This window comes from Parasteatoda tepidariorum, chromosome 4, assembly GCF_982258835.1.
Source record: "Parasteatoda tepidariorum strain Cologne lab strain chromosome 4, Ptep-v5.0, whole genome shotgun sequence".
NCBI classification, from domain to species: domain Eukaryota; kingdom Metazoa; phylum Arthropoda; class Arachnida; order Araneae; family Theridiidae; genus Parasteatoda; species Parasteatoda tepidariorum.
In genome coordinates this window covers 40,914,764-40,927,213 of record NC_141758.1, presented here as the reverse complement: position 1 = coordinate 40,927,213, position 12,450 = coordinate 40,914,764, and the positions used below count along the sequence as shown (strand labels likewise).

The 12,450-nt window shown below is 28.6% G+C and overlaps 1 protein-coding gene across 1 annotated transcript; it reads left to right on the top strand.

Annotated features, from left to right (window-relative positions):
• Positions 1–9,229: 9,229 nt before the first annotated feature.
• LOC107442963 (uncharacterized) lies at positions 9,230–12,013 on the top strand. Its single transcript, XM_087160366.1, has 2 exons — positions 9,230–9,297; positions 11,121–12,013. Exons 1-2 carry the CDS (start codon positions 9,286–9,288, stop codon positions 11,916–11,918), a joined length of 810 nt encoding a protein of 269 aa, XP_087016492.1. The 5' UTR covers positions 9,230–9,285; the 3' UTR covers positions 11,919–12,013.
• Positions 12,014–12,450: the final 437 nt, after the last annotated feature.

Here is a 12,450-nt window from a genome sequence, read left to right as displayed (position 1 = left end):
TTTTCTTTGGAGAAGATTTTCTCAGTCTACTTCATGTAGCCTGAATTTTTTATACGGGTGTTATGGCACTTATAGGCATTCACATGCATCAAGGCATATGTTGTTTAATTTATATTACATGTGTTGACGATTCATTGTCAAAATGTTTGTTTTCATGTAGCAAACAATTAAGATTGTTTTGTGTTTTTCGTCCATTTATCAAACAATTAACATTGTTTTGACATTTCACTAATCAAGATGCAGCCATGTAAAGCTGCTTATATGTATGTGTCGTTATGTGTTACTAGTTCTTTGTATGTCTTATTTTTGAGGCACAGCTTTTCTCATTTCAGACTCTTACTATCAAAAATTTTGATATATAGATTGTTATGTAAACATCTGACTATTTGTAAGTGGAGTAGTGGTGAACTGAAGTTGCAGGCTGTTAGAACTTAATTTCATTTATAAAAATTTTTTTTGGATTAATATCGCTTTTTTGGCAAAAAAAAAAAAAAAAAAAAAAAAAAAATTTTCTTCAAAAATTTTTTTCTGCATGACATTATGTCACAACCTAATTTTCTAAATATCCTGTTTTTTTAATCAAAATACTAATTCTTTTGACTTAATTTATAATTTTGCAATACATTTTTTTATTTCATCATCTTTCTTTAGCCCCTTAAGCTTTAGGTGCAATTTGGACATTCTCCCCCTAAAATTCCTTACCAGCTCCTTGCAAACCCCCTTTTCTTCTAGAACATTCCACCCTTTTCGTTTCTGAGAATTCGCACTGGTTGTCGGCATCTTTCATCTCCGCGTGTATGTTGTGTTTCTCAACCGTAACTTTTAACGTATAATCAATTTTTCGTCTCAACTCGTAATTTTTAGATAATTTAACTTTAACTTGCACAACATGTACTTCAACTTCAACTTTTAAGTTTTTGTCTCTTATAAAAAGAGCGCGCGAAAAATGACCGGTGCATTCGAAATTTTTTCATCACCCCCAACGTCACGCTGCTCCCTGGCAGTACGTTTTTTCCCCCTTCCTCTTTTTGAGGAAGAGAACATCTTTTAGGATGGCGTCACGTCTACCGCCATGTTGGCAAGTCAATCTGCTGTCCTTTTCTTTTTTCTCGGATTAATGTCTACTAAGTAAATTTCCTGATGAATCTCCTGCTTTTAATATGATATTGATGGGACGCCTTCGCTATCCAGACACCGCCATTGACGGACTTCTTCACCGTCATTTCTAGCTTGTCGTAATGCTGCTTTTAACTTTTCAAAAATCAAAGCCGAGAAGAATCCGAAATTCTGGGAAATGCTCCAACCGATTTTTTGTGCGGAAAGACCGGTGTTTCCAGTAAACTACTAAAATGATCCATCACCTACCAACAGTCGTCTAAATCTCATCTAAAAATTTCCTTTGCACTGAATCTCCTGCCCTTCACCCACTACTCCACCATTGGACACTATTTTCCTGTCTCTCAACATGGATCCACCTAATAAAAAGAACTATTGGTTTTTTATAAAGTGACTATCTTTCTTTGAGTGATTTATTCATATAGATTTTCTAGAAGATAACTCCAGGTAAATACTTGTTTTTTTTCTGTTTTCTCTTTTAGATATGGGTTATTCGGACACTATGCGTAATTGTATTAATTGTCTTTTTATAATTCGGCCATATTTCTTCTAAGTTCAGTTGTTATTTTTATATATGCTACTTTTTCATTTTTTATACCCAACCGTAACAGGGCATCCACTTTTAACTGATCACCACCACTGTCATTTGGTGAAATTTTACTGTAACTTTAGTTTTTAGAGAAATTTTATTGTAATAATTTTACTTTTATCTCCGTATACCCCCCTGGGGTGGGTCGGAGTTCAACCTTCTTATTTAGTAGTAATAATTTTCTTGTTTTTATTCATTTTGAGAATGGAATTTATTTTTTAAATACATGATTCCCCTTTTTTTAAACTTTGTTTCTCGTTTTTTAGAGATGTTTCAGAATTAAAAAAATTAGATGCTGAATAAAGTGAGATTAATTAAAATCGAATAAATGACGTAAAGATCTTCCAATATACCATAAAGCATCACAAAACTGCAGTTTTCCTTTTTTTTTTAAAAAAATATATCGTACACTCATTTGTAGGTTTAAAAAAACATTTACATTAAAAAAATTTAAAAGGTTCCAATTTTTTCATTCCGTAAATAGTTTTAATTACTCCAATAGCTGGGATAGTATGTTTTTTCACGGTAAGGAAAAAAAATAGCTAGTACACAAGACCACGCATCATCCAAACATGAACAAGCACTTAACCCTGTTTTTAGGGCTTTAATGTAAATACACAAGAACACTAAAATATTATGAAATTTTCATTTTAATCAGCAAATGAAGAAAAATATGAAAATATACGCATGTATTGTAAAATTCTTTAAAAAAAAAGGAAGTAAAAGAACATTAGTGGTCATAATTAATATTCACGAGAGAAAAATACAAACGGTATCAAAATATAATGAATCGATGCTTAGGAACGCAGCACTGAAAATATTGAAACCAGTTTGATTGCCAGATGAAATAGAAAGAATGAGAAATGTGATTATTATAAACACCACGAAATTTCATCACGATAAATTAAAAAATAAAAATAGGCTGTAATACTTAGAGTTAAGCTACTCTTTGTCACTTCAGACAGTCAAACTGGTTTTGATGTTTTCAGACCTGATTCCTTAGTTGATTCCCTGATCTGTAGTTCCTAATTAATACACTTTTTAAAACTTTTTTTCGCAATATTCTAAAAATATATATTAAGAGTAGTAATTATGCAATATCTTATGTATTTAATAACGAGAAATTTTTCGAATTCATATTAAAAGTGCATAATGTAATTTTTATTCATAACTTTTTGCTAGAACAAAGTATGTAATCAGAGTGTTATTTTAATTTCTCTTCCCTGACCCTCTTTTGCCATTCATGGAGAAGAGTTTTAGTAGAAATTTCTATACTGCAAACTTTAATTAGTGTAATTATAGTTAATTAAAATATAAGAAAACTAACCGTCATTAGCATTACATAGAGAGGAAAAACACGAAAACCTCCCAGGGTTAGCCAGCATGCCATCTATATGAATATATCTCCTAGATAACCATAATTTTCTGTATTTTTGTATTTGATAAAATTTTGTAAAGTAAACTTGTCTCAATCTGTTGTTATGTTGTAAGTTTTAATCAAAACCAATAAATGCCTTTTCTTTCAAAAATTTCGTTATCGTACTTTTTATAAATTAATTTCGATTATTTTGATAAATCTTTATATTAATTACAGTGAGCAGTCTCACAAATCTATGTACTAAAATGTAAAATAACATAGAATTGTTTTATTTTGTTGTTTTTAATGATCCATCGAAATGATCTATTAGAAAAATAAATTTAAACTGTCACTTCAGCCTATTAGTCGAAAATGTTATAATTTATTTTTACGACAGAAATAATGGTATTTTTTTATGAATCCTCAAAACTGAAATGAAAGAGTTACATCAATTTTCTTATAATATTACTTCTACGTTTAGAAAATTATAAAGCTTATCAAAGATAGTTTTTAAGGAATTTCTTAGAAATAAGTTATACTTTTGTAAGTTATTTATTTGTCCTTTTATTTACGACATTTACAAATAAAATGCGTTCATTACCCACTTTTACCATTTTTCTTTGTTATTAGGGTTATAATAATTTAATTAAAAATGAATTTCCTTTATTATATAAAGTAATCACAAGATATTACTTGATAAAAATTGTTTGATAAAATATAAATACCTTTTAAAAAGCAAAAGCTGATAAATAAAATATATTCACTTTTTAATAAGTTATATTTTCCTTTATTCCCTTAAAATTAACTTCATATAAAACTGCGCTCTCAAAATATGCAGTTTAATAAATTTATACTAAATAACTGCTTTAGATCAATAAGGAGTTTCTTTTGTATTATTGTTAAATAATATCTCTGGCGATAAGTTTTTAAAGTAACTATAACTGAGAAGAAATAATGTAAGTAAAAATGATGAATATGAGTTTGTGGGTGAAGTTTTAAATGTATCCGAGCTAAATTATTTGAATAAGTTTAGTGATATAATCGGAAACTAGATCTGTCTTAATATGATTTAAAATTTTGTGATAATTAAATCGAATAATTTTCAATTTTGATGTTTCAATTTGTTTGTGACAAATAACCCCGGTGTTTATTTTTTAAGATCGAATCATAATTCCAGTTCGGAGTTATTTATACAATAATAATTGTAGTTAGCAAAAGTAATAATTAAAATGAAGTGAGTTTTTACTGAAGGTTAATTTAGTTCATTCAAATTGCGAAATTCAAATATTTAAGTCTAAATCAAATTTATATAGTAAGCAACCATATTTGCTTAAACAATGGATTAAATGTTAACATAGTTTTTTAAAGTGGTAGAATTTAATTAGTTTCAAAACGGTGTAACAATCTTTAAAAAAAATTAATTAAAATTAAAAAAAGATTGTGAAAAATATTTGTATTTGAATTGTAATTGAAAGAAGAAAATTAAATGCGTAATAAAAAAATAAAATCTTGAACTCAAAGTTTTACTTTAACATAAAAAGTTTTAAAAATTAGCAAATCAATTTTAAAAAAATTAACAAGCTTTATTTGATCTATAGAGAAAATATAAATTTATTTTTAATGTAGTTACTTTATATGAATTACTTTCATATGACTACATAGTAAAATTTTATAAATTTAAATACTCTGGTTATTATTAGTTCTCTAAATAATCAAATCAAAATAATAAACAATTCAAGATATAATTAGAAAAAGTGCATGTTAAATAAAATGATAAAACTATTTTGAAAATAAATAAAGTCGTTTTAGAGTTAAAAAAAATATTTTTTAAGTTTTTCTTAGAAAGAGAAAAAGCATAATATAAGATGAAGAGTGAGTTTCTTCTGATATCTTTTGAAAGCTAGTTGACCCCCGCAGGTTGCAATCCCCCTTCTGTGACAGTGATTAGTTTCGGGTTACTTAACACACGCACCCCCACAAAAAATGTAGGGGAGACAGTGGAACGGGTTTTGGAGGTGCAATATATTTCGTCCCTTTTCGAACCTATCCTTACTGAAGGTTAGAATTGAAATGAAAACAAAGTTACCAATTATGAATGATAAAACCATTTTAAATAACAAAACGATTATGTTTTTGTTTAAGTTTGCATTTAATTCTATATCATAAAAATTAGTTAGCTTTAAAAGATGAGACAATGTTTGTTTGTATTATATTTGTTTGCTTGTATAAATTAAATAAAAAAATAAAATATTAAAAAATTAATAAATAAAATAAATTTAAAAAAATGAAATATTAAAAATTAATAAAAAAATTTTGATGCCCTTATAAGTATAAACAAAAAATTAAAATTTTTGAACTAATTTTTCTAGGTTTATAATCACAAACTGTCATTCAGTGAGGTTAGAGTTACGATGTCAAGACCGTAATCAGACGCAGATCTGAAAAGTAAACGTTAAAATCAATCAAAATTTTGATCACAAGTATGTCATTGCCTAATTTACTTTCTGTGTTGTGTGCATCGCATTGCGGTGCATCTGAGTAAAGTTTTCGATCTATTCTCTAGGTTGTCCAGACCGTAACCCTCAGGATTAATTAATTGAATTTAACAAATCAGAACTCAGATTTTTCCCTATGTTTTTTAATTGAAGATATTTTTTGACTGAAAATAATTAAAGTAAGCTTTTTTATACATTTTATAACAATTTAACTTAATATTAAAATTTTCCAATTCATTTATCATACTAATAATTTTTAATGAAAAATAAAGGGTAAATATGTATGAAATTATTAAAAAGAAAAAATTACTCAATAAAAGAAAAATAGGTTCAATAAGTTTATATGTTTATTAAGTAAATGATACTTTTGTCGTTTTTATGATTTTTAATGAAATTTATATAAACCTAGAAAAGTTAGCTCAAAAATTTTAAATTTTTGTTTATACTTATAAGGGCATCAAAATTTTCGATGTTCGCGATTATTTTCTGGTATTTTATACATTTTCAAACAATTCTGAAGGTGTAAAAATAGCGTGCCTATTATTTTTTATTGTTTTTTTTTATTATCAAAAGTTAAAGATTTTAGAGATCTGCCCATATAATATATAATATGAGAAAAATTAAAACCTCAATTTAAGAATAATATTTAAGAACCTTTCAAAAATTGGATAGTGAAATTTAATTAATAAAAAATATTCATTAAGGACTTAACATTAATATTTTCTAAGTTCAATAATTTACCTCATTTGTAACCAGTCCTTGAAATTTTACCACTGACAATCTGACAACTCTGTTAACTTAACAATGACAAAATTATTCTTATTTAATTTTTCTTCCTTTTTACTGGCATCAATTTCGTTTTATTTTCTTATTTTTCTTTACTAATTACATTTCTGCTATACAATTCAAATTGAAAACAACAAACTACTTAACTTGGAATTGATTCTGTACTTGTATCCATTCAACATATGTTTAGTAATTAAAAACATATTTATTTCCGGAACAAATTCTTTCTTTCTTCTTGTAAATTCAATCCATTTTTAAATGCTATCCTTTTTTACAGTAAATCATTTCAGGAATGAGGTCAGACTTAATTACACCGGTAATATAAAAAGTTTCTTCTTTTAACCGTTTAAATTGCTATAATTAATTCCTTACGATAACTTGAACAATTCCATTTTAAGAAATTTATACGAGTACTTTAAAGTAAAAAGATTTTGCAGAATAAGTCTTTCAAAAATGCGTTTTTTAATTTGGTAATGAGTGCTTATATCATCAATAATGGTTTGATCCAATTTTGCAAACCCTTTCATTTTTCAAAAGTTAACATTTTATATTATATTGTGGAATTTAAAATCATGTAATTATTTCTATGCATTATTTGTAAAAATATATTACATAAATAATGTTTTTTTTATGAAAGTATTCATGAAATTAAGAAGAGTATTAATAACAACACAAAATGTCTAAATATTATTAAGGAGTTCAGTTTACGATTGCTTTGCAATAAATCCATTAAAATAGTCAATAATCCTGATACATAGATAAAATTGTAAATTTTGTGCCACATTTCGCTAAGAAAGAATGCATTTCATGTAAAAAATTGACTTTAGGAACCACTAACATAAAAATTTGTAATGTAAAAATTGGAAAAAACGTCTTTAAAAATAATACGTATTTTTCCTTAATGGTATTTTCTAATCAATTGCTTTAATTTAATTATATTTTTCTCTGTTGCATTAAACGTGAATTATTAAATTAAAATCAGTATCAAAACTCAAAAATTAATGAAGAATTTAATTATTATCGATTTGTTATTTAAAATCATGGAAACAATTCAGCTGTAGGTGATTTTAAAATCACAGCACAATCCTAGGGGGAAGGTAGCGCACGTCATTAGGATTAAGAGTTGCATAGGAATCTATGACAGGGAACGTCATAGTGGGACACTAGGGGCGAATCCTTATAATGAACTATTTTTGCATGTGCCTTTGCAGGCACTTTTATTTATCTATATTATCTTAATTTTAATGCTTTCTAACAATTATTGTCTACCATTAGAAATTTCTCGGAAAAATGGTTGAATAACAATTTATTTAATTGCTATTTTACCATATTCAAACAAAACAGTCAAATAACCTTAAATAAGATGGTATTTAAACTGTTAACCGAAAGAAAATAAATTTATTAACTATTACGGTTACTTATTAACTAATACAGAATTTTAGCACAATAACTAAGCCGACCTTATGAAGCCACTTAGTCGACCTTAGAAGTCACTAATCTATCACTCTTATGACCGGCAGTATGGGGGTTCGAGTCCCTGCGTTGACACCACGATCTTTCCACTATTCTCTTAAACACAGGAAAAGTTTTTCAGTGTTCTGCATTGTTTAATTTATAACCCTGGACTATAAGGATATGATACTCTCATTCATACATAGATGGCAGCACTATAAATCTGATTACCCCAAAATAGTCGAGTATTTCCCATCTCTCGAGATAGGTGAAACAACCAGATAAACTAATTAAACCACATTGCATTTTTTAGTTGATAAAACTCGTCTCAACCACAACCTAACTCCAATGCCCATTACCTAAAGTATAGCCTACTTCCGATTCAAAATTCTTTTTTACATTTTTGGAAATTATACCAATGTAAAGGGTTAAATAGCTATGAATACGAAACGATACGGTTTTTAAAACGGTATCGTTCCGTATTCATGATTTTCTTAACCATACAAGTTACAAACGTTTCAAAGCGATAAAGGTAAAAAAAAATGCTCTTTACCGTAAACTTTATGGTTAATTGGATGGACAGACTGCTGTCGGTTATTTTACCACAATTTTAGAATGAAATTCTGACAGTGTCGAAATTTGCAATTAAATTAGTATAGTAATTAGCTGCTTTATCGTAATATAATGATTTGGCGACTAACTGAATAAGTTCGCCAAATCATTAAGTTACGCTTATATAGCTAATTCTGAGTAACGTTGAATGCAATTTTGGGCAGCAGTTAATTGAAAAAATAAAACTAGCATGGTATTAATATCATTTAGGTAAATAAAATTACCTGTCCATAGGCACACGTAAAACAAAAAAAGATTTGATAAAATGTACCGTTTATTAAAGTTTTTTCCAAAACACGGTCATTTTTATCATATTCTGATAGTTTTCATCATACTTCTTTTCTCAGTGCATTATAACTGCATCACTAACAAGCATGTGCTTTGAAATAACCTCATAACTGATTACTGATAATTATAATCGCTCTTTGAATGAAATACATAACTAATTAAAACTATAAAAATAATAATAACACTTTAAAACAACTTCTAATGATGTTATTTAATTTCCATTAATCTTAAAAATAAATAATTCTATAAATAAAAATTATTCAATACGTATCCTTCACATATATCTATCCTTCGGCTATCAATATCATCAACTATATTGATTACGCATAAAAAATAATAATAATTAGTATCGCACAAAGGACATCGAGGAAAAATTGGTCGCATATTTAATTCAATCTCCACGCTTTACATGGGTGTGGACACGTTTTTTTATTGAGCAAGGATATACTTTCACCAGGTACGACAATGGCGGGAAATATTTCTTTTTTAAGGTAATGTACGCTTCTAATTTGAATCTGAAATTGTATATAAAAGCAACCAGGCGATGTTAATAGGTCATTAGTTCTAATAAACTTCATCAATTACTAAACATGTTCGCTAAGGTAAGTTAATGATTCATTCAAACCATATTCTTCTCCTAATTTTTAACCTCGTAACATTTTTCTAACATCTTCTCATTACATTTAATTTAAAACGTTTTGCTGCTCGCTAAGTTCATGATTAAGCAATTTAAAACGTAAAAATTTTCTTTAAGGTAAGTTCGGGATTCATTCAAACCATATTCTTCTCCTAATGTTCACCCCTAACAATTTAAAACATTAAAATGCTCGTTAAGTTCATGATTCATTCAAACCATATTCCTCTCCTAACATTCAACCTTAGCAATTTAAAACGTAAAAATTTTCTTTAAGGTAAGTTCGGGATTCATTCAAACCATATTCTTCTCCTAATGTTCACCCCTAACAATTTAAAACATTAAAATGCTCGTTAAGTTCATGATTCATTCAAACCATATTCCTCTCCTAACATTCAACCTTAGCAATTTAAAACGTAAAAATTTTCTTTAAGGTAAGTTCGGGATTCATTCAAACCATATTCTTCTCCTAATGTTCACCCCTAACAATTTAAAACATTAAAATGCTCGTTAAGTTCATGATTCATTCAAACCATATTCTTCTCCTAACATTCAACCTTAGCAATTTAAAACGTAAAAATTTTCTTTAATGTTAGTTCGGGATTCATTCAAACCATATTCTTCTCCTAATATTCACCCCTAACAATTCAAAACATTAAAATGCTCGTTTAGTTCATGATTCATTCAAACCGTATTCTTCTCCTAACATTCAACTTTAACAATTTTAAAAGTTCTTTTAAGTTTACGATTTCAAGCATTTTAAGCTTTTAAACTCTTATTGTATCTCTTGTTCTTGTAGTTTATCTCCTGTTGAAATACTCATTGGTAATGGTAATTTAATGGTAATGATAATGGTAATTTTTAATGGTAATTTTCAATGATAATGGTAATTGAATTTAATTACCATTTCAAAGCTTTTTATATCGCATTGTTGAGTAAAAAAAAATTCTTTAATTATAATTTTTTAATTTAAAGCTTACGATAACATATTTCTTAATGAAAATGTGATTATTAAAATTTTTAACTATTTAACATAGTAAAATTTTTCAAATGTCTGCAAAATATGAAATAAAAATGTTTCTAACTAATAAAAATACAAGTTAAAAATTGTTTGACTTATCGCATCTTAAAAAAAGTGTTATATTTTAGTGGAAATTATAATTTAAATTTATTAATTTTCAGTAGTAATTTTGTAAATTTCATAAATTAAAAGTTTATTTTAGCGAAGTTCTTATTGAAAACGGGATTGCAAAAATTTCTTATTGTTTTTCAAAATAACCTGTATGTGCTTAATTATCTTCAATTTGTTAAATGAAATTGTGAAAATGTTTGTAGATAGTAAAAGTATGAATTAAAAATTTTTCAACTTTTAGAATTTTTTGCTTGAAACTGCGTTTTTTTTTTTAAATAAGAAGCATATTTCGAAGCAATAAATAACTTTTCATCAAATTTGTAAATTTTATCAAATTTGATTTCATTGCTATTGTTAATTTCAAAAAGCTACAATTTTGTTTAAACTTCCACATGCTACGGAAGTTCATACTGTGTAACGGATTATGGAATAATAAATAATTTCTAAAGATTTCAAAATTAATACTCGGATAGCGAAATTAAATTGATTGGTGCTTTTAGAACAGTTCTGTTCAGTTGTCCTGGTACCAATTTTGATCTCAAGAAAACTATTTCATTTTAAACGCAGAAGCTTAACAGAATATTCAAAATTATCACATTCTGATATGTAATTATTTTTAAATTAAGCTATTGTGTTACTAATTCTCTTTTCCCCTTCAGGTTGTTGTTCTTTGCTTCACTGTGGTTGCTGTTCAGGCTTCCAACATTGTCAGCCATGTTGGTTTAGGTGCTCCATTAATCAGTTCTGGTCTCCATGGCATCGCTACTAAATCTGTCTTGGTCGCTCCCGCCACCTTATCTTCTCAAAAGGCTGTCATTAATCACGTTGCCCCAGTTGCTCATAGCGCTCCCGTAGCAATTAGTTACGCTGGTCACGGTTTAGTTGCTGGACATGGCATCGCAGCCGCTCCTGCCACCATTGCTACACAAAAGGCTGTCATCAACCACGTTGCCCCAGTTGCTCATGGTGCTCCCGTAGCAATTGGTTACGCTGGCCATGGCTTAGTTCCTGGACATGGCATTGCAGCCGCTCCTGCAACCATTGCTACACAAAAGGCTGTCATCAACCACGTTGCCCCAATTGCTCATGGTGCTCCCGTAGCAATTGGTTACGCTGGTCATGGCTTAGTTGCTGGACATGCCATTGTAGCCGCTCCTGCCACCATTGCTACACAAAAAGCTGTGATCAACCACGTTGCCCCAGTAGCTCATTATGCTCCAGCTAAAATAGGACATGGATTACTCGCTATGCCTGTTCTTGCTGTTAAAGGAATCCATGCCGTACCCGCAACAGTTGCTACTCAAAAAGCTGTTATTAACCATGTTGCTCCTGTCAATCATCATGTGGCCGCTGTCCCTATTGCTGCTCCAGCTGCCATTGGATACGGTAGTCATGGACTCGTTGCTGGTCTCGGGCTTATCGGAGCTCCTTTAGCTTCAGGGCATGGTTTGCTTTGATCTTCATACGACCTTTGCTATAAATCTACTCATTTGATCTGAGTATTAGGAAAAGCTATTTTATAAATTATTAATTTTTTGAACATACTGTAAAATAGGACTATATAAATAAAATATATATAAGACAAAAAGCACTTTATTTATTTTTATTTCTGGTGCTGCATAGTAATGCGACTCGGAACAAATAATGCTATTTGGGGATCACTTTCCGAAGTTGCACAGTAAGTCTTATTTAAGCAATTATCAAATAGCAAACATATATGAGTCATATTTTTTAGGTTACGCTTTGTTGAATTTGTATTTACATGAGTAAAAAACTTTGCATTTAAATGATAACCGAGTTATGTATACACTTTACATATTTTTTTTTCATTTGTATTTTTCAATAAGTAATATAGATTTGGATTGCTTGGAAGTTAAAATTTTCAGAATTCATATTCGTGCTGTTTTAAGAAATACATGAATCGAAAGTGTTTCATTCCATATTTCTTAGCTATACGCACTAGAAAAGGCTCTAATCTTACAGACATAG